Source organism: Alosa pseudoharengus, unplaced genomic scaffold, assembly GCF_046254945.1.
Source record: "Alosa pseudoharengus isolate Yale_2024_CS ecotype anadromous, Long Island Sound unplaced genomic scaffold, YU_APseudo_1.1 YU_APseudo_1.1_scf_10, whole genome shotgun sequence".
Lineage (NCBI taxonomy): Eukaryota > Metazoa > Chordata > Actinopteri > Clupeiformes > Clupeidae > Alosa > Alosa pseudoharengus.
This window is the reverse complement of record NW_027468565.1, coordinates 2,989,385-3,007,933: the sequence shown is the minus strand read 5'-3', so window position 1 is coordinate 3,007,933 and position 18,549 is coordinate 2,989,385. Positions and strand designations below refer to the sequence as shown.

At 38.1% G+C, this 18,549-nt stretch overlaps 1 protein-coding gene across 1 annotated transcript in view; it reads right to left on the bottom strand.

Annotated features, from left to right (window-relative positions):
- The window catches only part of ap3b2 (adaptor related protein complex 3 subunit beta 2), a 69,515-nt gene that overhangs the window by 27,742 nt on the left and 23,224 nt on the right, over positions 1-18,549 (bottom strand). The window contains exons 6-19 of the mRNA XM_076302802.1: positions 18,452-18,518; positions 18,064-18,246; positions 12,751-12,930; positions 12,536-12,633; positions 11,682-11,736; positions 11,056-11,127; positions 10,893-10,955; positions 10,666-10,798; positions 10,456-10,565; positions 10,201-10,377; positions 7,230-7,416; positions 6,035-6,165; positions 3,458-3,496; positions 2,915-3,029 (exon numbers count right to left, since the gene is read on the bottom strand). Of these exons, the coding sequence (XP_076158917.1) occupies positions 2,915-3,029; positions 3,458-3,496; positions 6,035-6,165; positions 7,230-7,416; positions 10,201-10,377; positions 10,456-10,565; positions 10,666-10,798; positions 10,893-10,955; positions 11,056-11,127; positions 11,682-11,736; positions 12,536-12,633; positions 12,751-12,930; positions 18,064-18,246; positions 18,452-18,518 (1,610 nt within the window). The remainder of the gene's footprint in view (positions 1-2,914; positions 3,030-3,457; positions 3,497-6,034; positions 6,166-7,229; positions 7,417-10,200; positions 10,378-10,455; positions 10,566-10,665; positions 10,799-10,892; positions 10,956-11,055; positions 11,128-11,681; positions 11,737-12,535; positions 12,634-12,750; positions 12,931-18,063; positions 18,247-18,451; positions 18,519-18,549) is intronic.

Here is an 18,549-nt window from a genome sequence, read left to right as displayed (position 1 = left end):
AAAAACGTGGGGTAAGTCCAGCTATATGAAGTTATTATTTTGCTGTCACTTCGTCTGTTTTATAACCCAGAAGGATGTACGTGGTATCAAATGATAGCTCTGTGTCTCCTCTTTCATCTGACATGCGTGGCATATCTATGCGATCACGGGTCCGCGAGTAATTCAAACGAGAGTAATGAGTGTGCAGCGTTGGTTTGTGTACATGACGTTATTATTTTGCAGTCACTTCGTCTGGTTTTATAAGCCCGAAGGATCGATAAACATGGTACCAATGGATAGCCCTGTGCCTCCTCTTTCATCTGATATGCTTGCCATATCGATGCGATCACGGGTTCGCGAGTAATTCAAACTAGAGTAATGTGTGTGCAGGTGAACGCAGAGAAGTATGATGCAATTTGATTTAATTTCATGATTTTTTTTAATTTTCATACTTGATCGTACAGACAAGTGTGTAGTCTCGTTGGAAAGCCCCACTTGTGCTCTGTCGTGCAATAAAGGTTTCATCTCGCTGCGATGAACCGTTCCGGAGCAATGTAACAGAGAAGAAGGGGTGTGTTTTTTGACGCACTTTGCGTCAATCGGGTTCTAAGGGTTAACATTAACGGCTAGCGTTTCTTCCCCACAGTAGAAATCAAGCACAGGCTTGTCTATTAATTTCTTTCGCTAATATTATTCGCTAATATTATTTAAAACACCAGAACTGTCAAACATGTTGGCTAGTCACTGAGCACTACTGTTTACGTTTTGTTTTGAATATTCGGGCTGTCAACGTGATTGGTCGAGCGGATCTATCGCGTTCTGCTGAAAATTAAGACAGGCGTTTGTCACGGTTTGGAAAGAAAGGGAATATATTGGACAGAGAAACAAGGCGGATATCACGTTTTGCCCAAAACTGATTATGGAACTTTGAATAGTGATCAAATACAAAACAAATTATGGTGGTAACTCGTTTTAAAATGGTGCTTAAAGTGTTTTGGAACCAAACGCTTCATATATTTTGCACTGAACACAATGTACTGGTAATTCCTATCATTTCATGTACTGGTAATATCTCTTTTTCTGCATTTAATTCAGCTTGAACAATATAATCCAGAAAGTCCATTCAAACTTTGTTGCGTAGGTCCCCAAAAAGAGTGAGCAATGTATTTTGTATTTTTGTAAACTTTATACTTTTTGAGATATTAACAAAAAACAAGCTTATATTATTCCCATAGACTTGCATTGGCAATTATGATATCACAATAGGCTGTTAACTGAGTTGCACCTGTTCCAATTGCCATCTGCTCAACTTGCCAGCATAGCAACCTGTCAACCAGCATAGCAACCATGTATTTAGCATAGTAACCACCATATCATATCTATCCTAGCAACCATCTCAATTACCCTAGCAACAATCTAGCAACCACCACCATAACATCAACCTAGCAACCATCATAGCAACCAACATGATTATCCTAGCAACAAGCATAGCAACCGGTTTACTTTGCATATCAACCACCATATGTACCCTAGCAGCATCCTAGCAACCACCTTAATTACACTAGCAAACAATTTAGCAACCACCACTATAATGTCAACCTAGTAACCAACATAGCAACCAACATGATTACCTTAGCAACCATCATAGCAATCATCAACAGCTTTATTTAGCATAGCAACCCCGATGTCTACCTTAGCAACACCTTTGTAACTATCTCTGCATCATCTGTTTGAACTTTCTATGATATTTTACATCATATATTTTGCATTTTCATGCACTGGTAATTCCTTGGAATTGCATTTCTAGTTTGATTTATTGTCCCTACTCATTTAATCTCACACATGTTCGCAGTCCTCCTGTTCACACAGCCGGTAAGGATCTTGATGTAATTCTGCTATATAACTGTACTACAGAAAATCTCAAGGTTAATCTGTTACATTTATCTGATTGTTACTCCTGGATAGTCCCGCTGTTCCTCCTTCTACAGTTATGTTCAAGCGTAATCTCAGAAGCCTCTCAAGCAACCATTTTGCCACCTTCGTAGCATCCATTTGACCTACTCTGTAGCATCATTAACCTCTAGTGACTGCTAAACTCAGAGGGCCCTATTTTGGTGATCTAAAACACATGGTCACTGGCAAATAGCTTAAATACATTTAGGGGTTTGTCAAGTCCACATTCGGGGTGGTTTTGTTATCAAACATTGGGCGCTTGGCGCAAAAAGGCGGTTCTTATGTTTCTTAATCAGTCATGGGTGTGTTTTGGGCGTAACATCCTTTAAACCAATGAAAATGACATCTGTCAACAGCAAGTAGCCGAACTTCAAACAGCATATCGGTATTTTGATAGTCAGCGGCGCATTTGAAGGAATCTACTTGCACGCGAGACCATATGGAACAGGTATTCCACTAAACCATGCTTTACTAAAACCTAGCAGAATATAGCCTACACGCATCTGCACTCTGCATTATTTGAACTCATTGGCAAAGTGAAACTATCTTCACCGTGGTGTCATAGTCAACAACAAAACAGTTATACACAGTTAATTACTTTCACTATTGACTGACAAGGGGTTACCATCGAAAACATACAGTAGCCTGAAAAAAGCAACACTTACCCCAATAATGTTCAAATGACTGAATAAACCTAAGGACATTTATCCTGCAGATACATTTTTAGATAATGCGCCAGACCACACCTTAGGTCAAAAATTTGAGTGTAAGATAGGAATAGACTTTGTGTTGTGATAAGAATATGCTACTGTATGCGCTGCGTTTCTGATGGTCAAAATAGGGCCCAGAGACTGTTTGCTCTTCACTGGCATCTTGTCTGAACACAGCATGTCCTCTTTCCACAAGACTAAAAGACTGCTCTATTGGTAAAAACAGGGCATATGTCTGCCCTTTGCACACTCAAACTCAGAGCACTGCTGACCACTGTCTGCTGATTCTGTTGGGCCAGATTCTCCCTCAGAGTCCGAGTAGAAGGGCTTCTCCACTTTCTTGTCTTTCCTCTTGTCGCGGCTGCTACACTTGGTCCATTCAGGAACCTACAAGAGATTAGATAAAAAAGTAAAGGGTTTGTTTTGCTAAAGATCATTCCAAATTCATTGAACTCCACAATCTGACCATAACTGGCATTCTTAATCAACTTTCACCCATGAGTCTGAGAAGTAATTCCACTAATTAAAAAAGGATACAATGACCTCCTCATAACTTCAATATAGGTAACACAGATAATATTGCAGATTGATATAGTAGTAAACACAATATACTCAAACTTCAAAACAAAAAAAGAGACAGAATTTAGGGACATGCACTGCTTTAGGGGAAAACAGGAATCAAGTGGGAAACTAAGCCAAGAATGGTTTTATCAGATGGGCATGGTATAATACTGACATAAGATCTAAGGGAGCTAAGAGTGGATACACAACACTGGGGCTTAAAGGCATGGGCTGTTTGTCACTAACTGACTCACACTGGTTAAGGTTGTGACTCTTTCAAGCAGCTTAATAACCTGGCAGACAAGACAGAAAAGAAACGCAGTGAAGAAAGGTGAGATGAATGGTGGAATCAAGGAAAAAAGACAGAAATAGACAAGAATTCTAGTCGGCCTATAAACACTCTACAATACATCTCTCTGATTAGCATTACAGAGCAATTACCTATAAATGGTTTTGACCATTAATATTCTTATTGAATTATCTATTCCAAACACATGCATTCATTTTATAAAACATATTTTAAGCCCAAAGGGTCAATGTCATTGTTTATGATATTATCATAATGTAAAGGGATCCTGCAGACACATGGGAGAAAGTTGTAAATGACAAATCTGTTTCAACACGTCAACACAGCTGACTCTGGAGACATTCTGGGTCTAAGCTAGCACAAATGTGACAAGGGTTTGACCTGTCTTCAGAATTAGCTTTAGCTAATTGCTCTGCTATCTCTTTTAAGAGATAGCAGAGCACCCGAGGTATAACCTATGGCTGTCAAAGTCTCCTGAGAAAAAGCTATCTATGCCAAGTAAGCACAAATTAGTAGCCTGACCCTTGATAGCCATGAGCTGTTTTAAAGCTCCATGTCTTTCCTCCAGCCACAGCTCCACCTTGTTTGTTTAGCTCTTAGCATTAGCTCTTCATCTCTGATGAACAATGTCTTATTTTGGTGGTAATATAGGGATGTTACATTAACTATAACTGCATTAAAGGTTGTGTTGTATATGTTAAATAGTGTAACTGTCAATTTACTGTCTAATGTATTACTTTATCATACATATTGTCCAACAAATATGTAAATAATAGTTTGTGCTCAGTTTGTGCTTAATAGCCCTGCTTTTTAATTGCTGTTTTTTGCTGATGTTCCAAGTGATCTTATTAGCATAGGGTGACCAGATTTGTCGGAACTAAAACCGGGACATTTTGTGCGTGACCGCGTTTAACATGAACATGCGGCAGCTCAGACAGACACAGACATTTTTTCTTTAAGCCCAAGGGTTCGGGGGTGTCACTCCCGGGAAAATGTATAAAATATTGTTATGTAAACGCACAAGTTCTGCGCACTTTCAAACACGAGTCATTTGTTTGTCTCCAAAACATTGCTCACCCGTTATCCAGACATGCATTAAAACATTTAACTCACAGCCATTTTGAGAATGATGACTTTCTCTTCAACATTGTCGTAGCATAGCCTAACCGTTAAAACAAGGCAGATATGAAGAGGCATTGCAACAATGTTTACGGATACATTGTAACGTTGGTTGCAAGATTATGCAGACTGCTACGATTGACTGACTCACGCATGCACAAACACATTATTGAAATCATACGCCGGACGCTTTAGGCTACAGTCTTTCTACATGGGTTTAGTTAATGATCGGGCTATAATAAGACCACACTTTAATAGAGGTTAGTGTAAACCGGGACATTTTAGCGTCCTGACAGGCTTTTGTCGGGACTCGGGACACGCATCTCAAAATCGGGACTGTCCCAGTTAAACCGGGATGTCTGGTCACCCTATATTAGCAGCAAGCAGAGAGCACATTAAAGAGCATTGCTTCTGATTGCTATCAAAGTATGTATTGGATGAATAAACACCTGAAATTAAAATGATAATGATTTAACAGTATCTTAAATGATCTGCAATATCTTAAATTAGGAACACTGTGTAATAAACACATTTGTGTACTGTCATATTTTAAGAGAGTGCCAGTAAAAATAAAGCTCAGTCTCTGCGATTTAGAGTTTGGCTAAAAGGGTAGCTGGATAGAGCAGAGCAAAGAGAACACACTGCACTCCCAGTGGCACCTCTCTCCAGTCTCCTAGCAAGCCGACCCGCCCCTCACTGGTGGTTATGACTTCCTCTAGCTGTGGACCCAGGCACAGAGAGAAAGGCGGTCAGAGAGAAGCTGGACACAGGAGGACAATGTGGAGGACTGTAAATACACCTGTCACCTCAAAAGTAAACGGCTATGAATAATACACACAACATCAACCACAGACAAACATGAAACATTAACAAAAAAGGAGCCAGTGATCAAATCAAATTGTTAGTGCAATTTGATTTGATTCAGATGTTTGACAGGATCAAACAAAGCAATGACACATGAATGATGGGCATAAACCTGTCCTTTTTTGTTCTTTTAACCTAGATTTTCTAAAATGTTGTTATTTGGTAACATTGATCAAGAGGGGCTTCTAGTTCACAAGTCACATCATAGGTGTGTGGATTTGTGAGTGCTGCTCTGCAGAGGATAGACTGCACAGGGTTATGAAATTGTATGTTATGAAATCAAGTTCAAAACCAAACCAAACTCAGTGTATCATCATTTTTTAGCCCTGGGCTAATTTGAGTCAATATTGTGGGCATGTTTTGCAGGTTGCCTAAACAGTATAGCTGTGACAAAGTCAAACTAAGGACATTAGGTCTCTAGCTGATCTGAAACAGGTGTTATACGCAGGCTCCCTCTGAGGTCTGTCCAGCTACAGAAGCAGCACCCTCAGGCCTTCACCAAGAGGCCTTTTGTGTCTGTTACTCTTCCCACTTCACGCACAGAATCCTTCACCTCCACGTTGCGCACAGATGGGTCTGGTGCCACTTCAGGCCAGTCCGGTAACTCCTGGTATCCACCTGCTTTGGCGTTCAGCAGATGGGACAGAGAGCCCAGCTGGAAGTGGTCCCGGTCTACCGACAAAAAGGTTTCAAACAATGAACAACGTATGAACTCCTATACATCCTCACTGATGTCAACTGAAGCGACATCAACAGTCAGCCTTTACAATACTGTCAATAAATCCATGGTATGTTCTTGATCATCAATGGACCTTTCTCACAGCAGCCATTTTTGACATGAAATATACCGGAGCCCAAGGTGTTACTAATGAAATTAATTAAGGTTCTGATTCTGCTGCACTTAAACTGAACAGAGACTTTATTAATGTATTTAGTAACACCTCTCATAGCCCTACTATAGACTCCTGCAGTTTGCATACAAAAAGGACCCAAAGCTGCCATCTTTGCCCATATATATATATATATATATAAAGTGATTGATAATGACTGACTGACTATTATTGTGTTACACGCTTCAAATGTAAAGCACTTTGAGCTGCATTCTGTGTATGAAAGGTGCTATACAAATAAAGCTTATTATTATTATATTATTATATTATATAATGATATCAGGGTGTTAATTGAAGCTAACTACCTATGGCAAGTTGCATTGCATGTTAGCTCTGGGGTAGTAAAAATCAAAGTGTGCCGTCTTAATCAGGGATGTAGTGGAGGATAAACGCAAGTAAACACAGTTTATCCACCTATCCACCTAGTTTATCCACCTATCCACCAAAAAATCCGATACCGAAATTCTTGAATTTCCCCTTGGGGATCAACAAAGTATCTATCTGTCTACCTCACCGAGATCACAGAATTCATAGTTTACCCACCTCTTATTTTACCACTACATCCCTGGTCTTAATGTACTGAAGATCACAATATCCACTTGAAGGCAGAGGACAAAAGTGTGTAGACCAAAACCTCTGCATTTCTGATTTCTTTGTCCCTGTGAGAGTTAATTAAAAATCCCCATGTTATTTTCACATGAGAAAAATCTCAAGATACCTGATATATGGGTAAAGATGTTAGCGTGTTTGTAGGCGAACTTCAGAGGTCTATTAAATGTAAAAATGGCTGCTGTGAAAAAAGTCTATGGTGTGTTCTTGTCAACAATGTCTTGTCAACCTCTTTACCTTTAAATGGAGACTCCAAGACAGGAGCAGGTTTCAAGGCAAGGAACAGCTTCTTAGCATACTTGTTAAGGGCACCACCCTTATCCATGGGCACAATAAGTTGGCGGATGAATCGAGCCCGGTCACGAATGTCATAATTTTGGTCATACTTTGCCAGGTTGAGCACATACTGCGTAAGCAATTTTGTCTACAGGAAGCGGGAAACAAATACATTGGTCAACTTTAGATGCAACATTTGATTATAATGATGATGCTATTTACAAAACATTTTAACAATAAAAATTAGGGCTGTCAATCGATTAAAAAATGTAATCGAATTAATTACATACTCTGTGATTATCTAAATTAATCGCATATATAATTTTTGCTGTGGAAGTATTTGAAATATTTAAATTCAAATGAATCATTGAATAATCAGCATTAGTGACATCTAATGTTCAAAAACTCTTTAATTATTATTTACACTGTTCAAATAATGGCCATAATAATCTATGATATGACCTAATATGCTGAGGAAATAAATTCAAAAGTGCTTCGGGAAGAAGTTTTTTTTTTCACATACAAGGCATTTCAGGCCACAAAATATAACCTAGGGGACACAATGAAAATAAATTAACACTCCCCTCAATGTCAACACTATTTCTTTGCATTGATGTGCGACTTTAGAGTTGACGAACTCCGGTGATATGCAAATTCCTTGCTGCAGTCATTGTAGAGGACTTTATTTTAATCAACACTTTATTTTTGTCAACACCATCAGGCCATTTTTTAAAAGTAAATGTTCCAATCAATGATCTAGGCAGCACATTTTCTTCTCTCTCCTTCATTTTACAGTCTAATGGTTACTGACTAGAACGGCTCGGGGTCAAAGGTCATACAGAATCAATTTTTTAATCTTTTTTTTTTTTTTTCAAATTAATTAATCGAAATGAATCAGTTATTTTGACAGCCCTAATAAAAATTAATTGATCTTTAGATTGTATGTTCATTAGATTATCACACATTATTATTATTATTATTACAGTGCATGAAAATGCACTGTACTTTTCTTCCTAGGCTTCTTATATTTATCTATTATTATTACATTACATGAAAATGCACTGTTCTGTTATCCAAAGTCATCTTCTTCTTCTTATTATTCTCCTAACCAAAATTTCTGTGTCTAATAAACCGTTTAACATAGAAACTTCGTTCAAACTTTCACTTTTGTAAACTTTATACTTTTTGAGATATTAACAAAAAACAAGCTTAGTTTTCCCCATAGACTTTGCATTGTCACTATGACATCACAATGGGCTAATTTAATTGATTTGCACCTGTATCAACGGCCAGCTGCTCAACTAGGCCCCATCAAAGCGCCAGTTAAACTGATTGCACCTGTATCAACTGCTTTCTGCTTAACTAGGCCAACTCTCTCTGTGTCTCTCCGTTCTACAAGGATATAAGGCACATTCCACATTATTTCTGATAGTAGCCACCATGGATACCCTAGCAACAACCTAGCAATGACCTCAAGTACCGTAGCAACAGCCTAGCAACCACCTCAAATACCCTAGCAACAGCCTAGCAACCGTACAACCTAGCAACCAACATAGTAACCAACATGATTAACTTAGCAATCAGCATAGCAATCACCATAACTACCCTAGCAACAGCACAACAACCACTTTCAGTTAAAACCTAGCAACCAACATAGCAACCAACTTCATTAACCTAGCAACCAGCATAGCAACCACCTCAAGTACCAACAGCAACAGCCTAACAACCAACATAGCAACCAACATGATTAATCTAGCAACCAGCATAGCAACCACCTCAAGTACCAAAAGCAACAGCCTAGCAACCATGCCAAATACCCTAGCAACAGCCTAGCAACCACTTCCACAGTTACAACCTGGCAACAAATATAGCAACCAACGAGATAACCTAGCAACAAGCATAGCAACCACCACAACTAACCTAGCAACAGCCTAGCAACCACATCAAGTACCCTAGCAACAACCTATCAACCACTTCCACAATGACAACCTAGCAACCAACATAGCAACCAACATGATTAACCTAGCAAACAGCATAGCAACCACCATAACCACCCTAGCAACAGCCAATCAACCACCTCAAGTACCCTAGCAACAGCCTAGCAACGTAACCATAGTTAAACATTGGTAAATATAGTTAGCATTGTTAGCATAACTGCTAATAAAGATTAGCTAAGTAACATGGTTAACACAGTTAGCATGGTTAACATAGTTAACATTGTTAGCATAACTGCTAGAAAAGACTAACTAAGTTACCTAAGTAATATGGTTAGCATAGTTAATATTGCTAACATGACTGCTAGTAAACATTAGCTAATTTATGTTTTAACACTATATTTTACACTATATGTTTTGCATTTTCATGCACTGGTAATTCCTTGGAATTGCATTTCTAGTTATTACAGTGCATGAAAATGCACTGTTCTGTTATCCGAAGTCTTCTTCTTCTTCTTATTCTTCCCACCAAATTTCTGCGTCTAATTCAGCTTTAACCGTTTAACATAGAAACTTTGTTCAAACTTTGTAAAATAGGTCTTGAAAAGGCCACTTGAGGAATGTATTTTTCACTTTTGTAAACTTTATACTTTTTGAGATATTAATAAAAACCACCATAACGACACAACTGTTTCAAAATAAATTCAAAATAGTTCACTATTAAATAATTTAACTACTTAAACTACTCAACTATTTAACTGTTCATCCATTTCAACTGTCAGTTGTTATCAACTATGACTCCTCCCAACTGTTTCCAAATAAGTTTGTTTTGCATTTTATGTTAATATACAGTATGTTTATATTTTCATGCACTGGTAATTTCCTTGAAATAACATTTTCTAGTTATTATTATTATTATTATTATTATTATTATTATTATTATCATTAACTTCTGTATGAATATATTTTATGAAATAACAGGAATGTGAATATCTCACTTGTTTTGAGTTCGTAAGGTAGAGTTTGGCTGCCAGATTGATTATCTGTAGCTTGACAATGTCTTCCTCATTAGTGAATGTCTTAGCCATCTTCCTTAGGACATCAGGAGCAATCTTGGGCACATGCTCACAGTACTCTCCAATTAGCCAAAGAATGCTAGCGCGTGCCATTGGGACCTAGAGAGAGGAAAACATCTGCTGCAGCAGTCTGATGGGAAGCACAGGTCTATGACAAAACAGGTTGGACAACCTTACCTGAATGTTGTCTGTGAGTTTAGCCATATGCTTAATAATCTCACTATGCTGCTCCGGTTGCATCTGTAAGAGTTTCTTTATCACCACCACTGATTCAGCCACTACCAGCTCTGAAATGTCAGACATCAGATGTTAGGGCTTTCTTTTGTGATTTCAACATGTGGTGGCATCATAGATTTAATACCCATTTACTACAACAGGTGCACTAACCATCGCGGTTGGAGAGTAACTGGACTAATCCATTCAAACATGTATCCCGGACCTCGCCGATATTTGTGGCACAGCGACCAATGGCTTGGATTGTGGCAGCAACAAAATCTTTGTCCATACTTTTAATGTACGTCTATATCCCAAACAGAAAAACATATTTAAAGCGAGTAGATTTTTTTGTGTGCATGAATTTAACATCTTCAATTAGTGTGAAGTCATGTATTTACCTGAAATTCTCTAAGGATTGTTGAAATATTGGTCTCATTTGCCAAATTAGTTAAAACCTCAAGCTGTGAAGACAATGAAATATCTTTTAGTGGGTGAATATGCTACACTATGGTGCAGGACTAATACTACAATGAAAAGGACTGTAGACTACTATTGGTGTACCTTAAGGACTTTGATCTGTGTTGGGTCTGTGGAGCGTATATAGAAGCTCTTCAGGTATGGTTCAAACATCCCCTACAGGAACAATCAGACCAATAAAAAACATCAGAGATCATCAAATCCTGCTAGGTCAAGTGGTTGTGGATTCAATTCATTAACCACATATCCTGGAGGTTAAATTCGAAGACAATGGGATGTCACAACTTCACCTTCAGATATATCAATGCATCTCAATTACAGCTCTGTCACATTTTCATAGGAGAGCATGGTTAGAGAGGTTTGAAATGTATACTGTGGCTAATTTCAAAACAACATTTTGAGAGACTCTGACTGCTGCCCAATAAAGCCTGGACAAATTTTAACCTGCTCTTTTAAAATGTACATAATTGATGAAATTTGGCTACACTTATACAGAGGGCATTTTTTGGCAATTTTGATGAGGCTGCAACTCTAAGTTCTCAGTCAAAATAGTACAATCTGTATAAAATTAACAATATTATTGAATGTCTCTGTGGATCTTACAGAAAGGGGCACTTAATGTCTATGCTACGGTAAGCTTATAGTTGGTCCTGAAAGTTTATCTGTCCTTTTAGCCGTCATCAGACTATGTGGAACTAGTGAATTCTTACCCTTCTTTTGATGGTCATGGTGGCCACATTTTGCAAGACAACATACTGGACTTCACTGTAAAGAAATAGATAGTACCAGATACAATTAAACATATATAACCCATTTTAAGATTGGCCACCATATTGTTTCCGCATACATGTCTGTGTACCTCAAAATAGGCGATTATATTGGATAACTGTTTTATATGTTGTTACTAATAACTAAAATTAGGCATACCTTAACAATTGGAAAAAGAAATGCAAAAAAATGCATTTAATTTTGAAACTACACCACTTCAACACATTAAATAAAAAATAACAAATTACGATGGACAGAAAACTGAGCAGGCTACTAGGCTACTAGGAGGAGCATGAAGGTCCCATCAAAACCGTGATAGGAGCAATTTACTAGGGAGAGTTACACTCCAAAGAGGATCAGCTCCCTTGAGACAAAGAAACATTGTGGTGAACCCTGTCTGCTACAATAATGATATTTCAAGAAAGTTTAATTTTAGGCCTTGAGAAAGAAAGAGCTTACCCTGATTGTTAAACAACCCACATACTGTATACCCTGAAGTAAACAGGTGGTAATTTATCATAATTACTAGCAATAGCTATGTTGACAGTTCAGTTACATGTGCAAGAATAGAGTGATTGACACACCAGTTTACAAATTACAAATATTATGTGCACATCACTTCAAGTCCATGTGCAGAGGTACACCTGTTTACCTAGGAAGTATCTATTTCAGAATACCATTTTATGCATAGAAAACTGCTTAGCATGACTTAAGTGTGTTGATACATGTGGTCCCTGGACCTTCAGCAGTTTGCCTACAAAGCCAAAAGTTCTTTATATGCGGCTGTATAACTAACCTGTGGCTTCTCATAAGCCGAACAAGAGCTTTTGCGATAACACCAACCTCTGCTTTTGGGGCAAGGTGGAAGTAAAGCTGGGCAACTGCCATTACAACCTGAGCAAAATAAAAGAGAAGGGGAAAAGGAACACATTATTGTGTCATGTGACATATTATGTATTTGTATATTCATTATGTTTCTTACAGTGGTAGCAATTGTTACAAACAACCTACAGCTGCATTCCGACTTTGTAGGAGAGGTTTAGTGTTTCTCAGTAAAAGTCTGTGGTCAGGATCCATGACATAGGGTTTTCTTTTGGCCACTGTGGACGCTTCAGTATTCTCCTCCTTTGCTTCTTCATCCTCCTCAGAACCATAGAAAGCCTTCTCCCCCCCTTCCTCCAGAAGAGACTCCTATGGCAATATTATAAAACAATAACACATACAAACACACACACACACACACACACACACACACACACACAGGCACACACATAACACAATAGAAAAGTCCACAACAGAAAAGCACTTTCTCAAGACTTTGCCCGATGACTTTCAGCAATTAAAGGAATGTTCCAGAGCAAAAGCAATCTAGGGTCTATTTCTAGAAGCTAACAGGTGCAAACAGTTGCTTGAGACCATACAGTAATTACATTAATTGGTGCAGTTTTGAGCAAGACAGTCGTCTTACAATGCAAGTGCAAGGGGCACAGTCACACATCAAAAACTAACTCTATTTTTCAACACTGACAATGTTCAAAATAGAATGACACTTCTGTGGTAGTGTGGTGAGGTTGTCTATAGACAAATCAAAGTATTGTAAACGTTCTAAGTGTTTCAACGTTGTAAGTTTTATTTTTAAAGGCCAGTTATTTCATGGATCCAGGATACTATGCATCCTGACAAAGTTCCCTTGGCCTTTGGAATTAAAATAGCCCCACATCTTCACATACCCTTTACTATACCTAGAGATTGGCATGGGGTACTTTCCATAAGATCATCTCTCAATGCAAATCAAACCAGCTAACAGGCTAACTGAAATAAAACCATGCCAATCTCTAGGTATGGTGAAGGGTATGTGATTATGTGTGGCTATTTTAATTTACAACTTTTTACATTATTTTGAAGGGGGGAAAAAAACATTATTTACAAATACGATTTGTAATTCCAGACATATTGGAGTCTTTTAGGATATTGTAAATGTTTACCAATTTGCAAATTATCTGTGGAATGAGGTTCAGATAGTATAGTGACTACAGCGGTAAGGATGTATTTTGTGTTATTGTTCACTACACAGTCAACTAGACATGCTGTTTTCATCATTTTTGTTTGGGATTTTGGGAAAGATAAAAGCACATTGTTGGCTGTTCCACCAAAGAAGTGTCAGGATTAGCTACAGTATAATCCAGCAATGAGGAGAAAAACATTGATATGTGTAGCGGATAGAGGCTGCAGTCACCCATCCTGTCTCTTTGGCTACAGCTTTAGCACCTCAGAGGCCCAAAGTTCAAGGGCAAATGGGGTGACCCTTGTCTCCTCTCACTATAAATGGTGTAAGAAGTGGGCTGGCTTGCTGTGGAGCCATCCAAGGCATGCCCAGTGGTGTGACTGTAGTATGACCCACACCGGAGACCCCTATGTTAGGTTGACCCTTGTGTGTGTGACCCCAGATATGGATGAGGCATGGCTTTACAGGGCAGGAAAAGTCTGTCGGGGGGATATGTGAAGGATACCTATGTCTCTCTGTGGGTACATGGATGGATTTGCACACATTCTGTCGGTCTCAGTCACAACAGTTGTATATGTCCTCTGACTGCAATAGAACGCTATGAGTTTGGGAAATGAAAGTCATCTAAATGAAATAAAGTCATCTAAATGATTACATTATTTAATATAAACATGGGTTTTGATCAAAACAATTACTTTATGTCCCTACAGGAAGGCTATTTATTTTCCAATGCGGACTACACTATGACAATATTACCATGATATTATCACTTGCCCAAAATACAGTTGAATTTGTATTTTGTTAGGTTAAGTAACTAGATGTATCAGAGCATAACTAATGCAAGCTTAATTTAGTTAATTTTGAAAGATTTGTAATGAAATAAAAATAAGTTTTAAAAGAAAATTGGACTTTACAGCATTTTCCATGATTGCGCATTGTTGCCATATGGCAACAATTTACCGACTATCCCCTTAAAAAAAAAAATATATATATATATACATATATATATATATATATATATATATATATATATATATATATATACACTGTGGAATTGTAGCCAAACATACTGATTACGCAGTGACTGGACCTTCCCGACACAGGTGATTATTATACTATACACATTCACCACATTTTCCATTTCACTAATTGGAAGACTACTTGCACCAATTGGCTGGACTGTTGTTGATTAAGGTCAGTCACTGTAAGGGGGGGGGGGGTATTTATGCAACCACTTATTATTAGGGCTGTCAATTGATTAAAAAAGAATCTAATTAATTACATACTCTGTGATTAATTAATCTAAATTAATTGCATGCATCAATTTTTGCTATGAACATATCTTAAAAACAATTTTGGCAGATGAGTGAATCAATGAAGACTAAAACCAACATTATAGACTTTAAAGTTCAACGTCTCTCTCTGGTGTCAGATCTTTAGCATGATAAATGCAAATGACTGAAGTTACCACTCACTGTCAATGACATGTGCAGAGTAGGCTACCCTAACCCCCCCCCCCCCGATTTATCCTTTTTTTTGCCATTCAAACATGTTGTAGATTTTTATTCATATAATTACTAGGTTGTTGCCTTTTCTATCCAGTAGGTGGCAGTCCAGGATAAAAAATAGCAGAGCCGTATATGGCTCTGAGGAATAGAGCAGTTCAAGTAGTTGAGTAGAAAAAGAGTAAACTAAACAGTAGAAAAACGAGACAAAGAAAAGCAGCATAGCCTACAAGTGCAAACAGAAATGTAATGTGTGAAGTTATTGGAATGGAAATAAACTACTACCTTCAACATACTTTTGAAGACATTTTGTTTCAAGTGTGCAACAAATGTAGTCAATTTAGTAAGGGAGTTTGTCGGTTAATTAGTTAGTCGATCATAAGGTCGGCTAAGCAAATAATAGGCTACGTTAGCAAAGTTAACTTTGACCAGGCTGGCGGCTAACATTATTATCATCAAGAGGTGTGCTGCTAACTCGTACCTCCGTATTGTTTGCATTGAGGTGATACTTCAGACTTGACGAACTGCTATTGTAGGCAACGGAAATTCCTTACTGCAGAAATAGTAGATTGATGCTCATGTCAACAGGATTGGTCTGGGCGTTCTTTTTAAAAGGTAGCAGTGCTTTCTAGTCTGCCTCCTTCAGTCACTATAGCCAGACTGCACTGTGTCAAATGTCACTATGAAATGTGATTAATCAGCGTTAACTTTTTTAAACCGTTAATATAGTAGCCGTGGCCTACTGGTTAGCGCTTCGGACTTGTAACCGGAGGGTTGCCGGTTCCAACCCCGACCAGTAGGCACGGCTGAAGTGCCCTTGAGCAAGGCACCTAACCCCTCACTGCTCCCCGAGCGCCGCTGTTGTTGCAGGCTGCTCACTGCCGGGATTAGTGTGTGCTTCACCTCACTGTGTGCTGAGTGTGTTTCACTAATTCACAGATTGGGATAAATGCAGAGACCAAATTTCCCTCACAGGATCAAAAAAGTATATATACTTACACTTATTTCTGTAATTAATTAATCGAAATTAACGCGTTATTTTGACTTATTATAGTCTACTTATAGACTACTTATTATACATTATACGTTTTTAATTAATTACTTTGTAGAAATCTGCTTTCACTTTGATGTAAAAAAAGCTTTTTATAGGCACTGTATTTAATAATCGATCATCATGCATGAAATTGAGATTAGAGATAGCATACAGTATTTTCCGGACTATAATTCGCTCCGGAGTATAAGTCACATCAGTCAAATGTAGAATGTAGAATGGCTATAGCCTAAAGCGTCCTGCATATAAATTCGATAATGTGTGCGTGCGTGTGTCAGTCAATCGTAACAGTCTGCATAGTCTTTGCAGCCCACCTTACAGTGTATCTCTGTAAACATTATTGCAATGCCTCGTCATATATGCCTCATTTTAACGGCTAGGACAATGCAGAAGAGAAAGTCATCATTCTCAAAATAACCTATGGCTGTGAGTTTTGTTTTCAAATGTTTTCATGCATGTCTGGATAACGGGTGAGAAATGTTTTTGGAGACAGACTATCGTAAATCCTCAAATTTTATTTACTTAGGCTGCACAAAGCACAGCACCTTTATTTGGCTGGCTTGTATTCCAGGCAGGCCTTTATTTCTTACCTGGTGCGTTTTATTGTGAGACATAAGTTTCGTTTGGAGCGGCCTACCGGTAGGCTATCAAAAGCAGAAGATGTTTGGTTTGGTTTGGGATTTAATTTACGTTTGGACTATTTGATTATATTGTTAAATGTTGAGACTGATGGCCACTGAAATCTGTGGGTTATTTGATGGTTCACTATTAAGTTTCATGTAGTTGAAAGAGTGTCAAGATTTCCATCCGCTTATTGCGAGACAAGGCATCCACTTTCATTCATTCATTCATGGAACGTGCGCTGTGCTGTAATGGAAACCTTATTGCGTATAGCCAAATAGGTCTACGATAGCCTAAATTTAACTATTATTATTATGCATGATTTACGTTTTTTATAAAATTTGTAGGCTGGAATGCCTCACAGCAGCAATTGTGTTTAAAGGCTACTGCTTCAGCCTCTGGCAAGCTCAGAAGGTGGCGGCAAGCAACTGGTAGCTTGAGAGCGACGTGTTGGAGACCCATAGTGTACGACTTTTCATTGGCAACAATATTAAACCAACCAACAATATAAAATATTAAGAAGAGCTCTTTTATGAGTTAAATCGAAACAGTGTAGGCAATTATTACGGCCTTTATTTGTCTGAATTTGAGGCCCGGCTAAAATCCCAGCCATAATTTGAGGATTTAGGCATGCATGTGTGTTTCAGGCATAGTGCAAGCACTAATCTCAGACTGAAGTGTGCAGAACTTGTGCATTTGAGAACAATCTCTAGGGGCTGTAGACGGTAATGTTTCATGTAGGGTTCATGTTAGCTAATATGAATTAACATTTAAAAAATTTACAATTATATATTTTTTTTTCATATAAGTCGCACCTGACTATAAGTTGCAGGACCAGCCAAACTATGAAAAAAAGTGTGACTTATAGTCCAGAAAATACGGTATACAGGTTTTATAGAATAAAATGATGCTTGTTATGAATCATTTTAAATTATTTTAAACCAAAGTAATGGACTTGGACACAGAAATCTGCATGTCATGTCATTGACCCATGTCTGTCCCGCTTTAGTACTAGTAATACAGGCACAAATCTTTTAGCTGTATATCATTTGGATATTTGGCTTTTTCTGGTAATGACAGCATGTCAGGATCGGTCATAATGACAAAAACAAGATTTTCTCTACCAGTATCAGCATACTTACATTAATGTTGGGGTTAAGGAATTGAGTCCTAGCGTATCGGGTAAGCATGTTGATGATGACCACCTGACCCCATTCCTCCACATCAATCAGTAGGTTGCACAATTTACGGTAGTTTTTATGGATTAAGTCAATGCGCTCCGGACAAACCTCCTCAAAGGCCATGACAACACTTCCAGCAACAAGCTGTAAAGACAGATGTAAAACACATTTTAAGTCTTAAATTTAAAAAGCTTTATTCGTTATTTGTTTTTTGATAACCATAATGCAGTGTTGATTAAATGTTGTCTGAAATGTTTCCATAAAACAAGCTCAGTTTCTGAGCAATGCATTCTTTCCATACATCTACCACCTATTTTATTATGCCCTAAATTGTTGAAATGTGGCTTACCGTAGTTTTATCAGCAAGAAGCTTCTCTATAACCTCTATCAATTGGTCCTTCTGTTCAGGGTCCAAACTAATAAGATACCCAGAAAGCATTAAACACA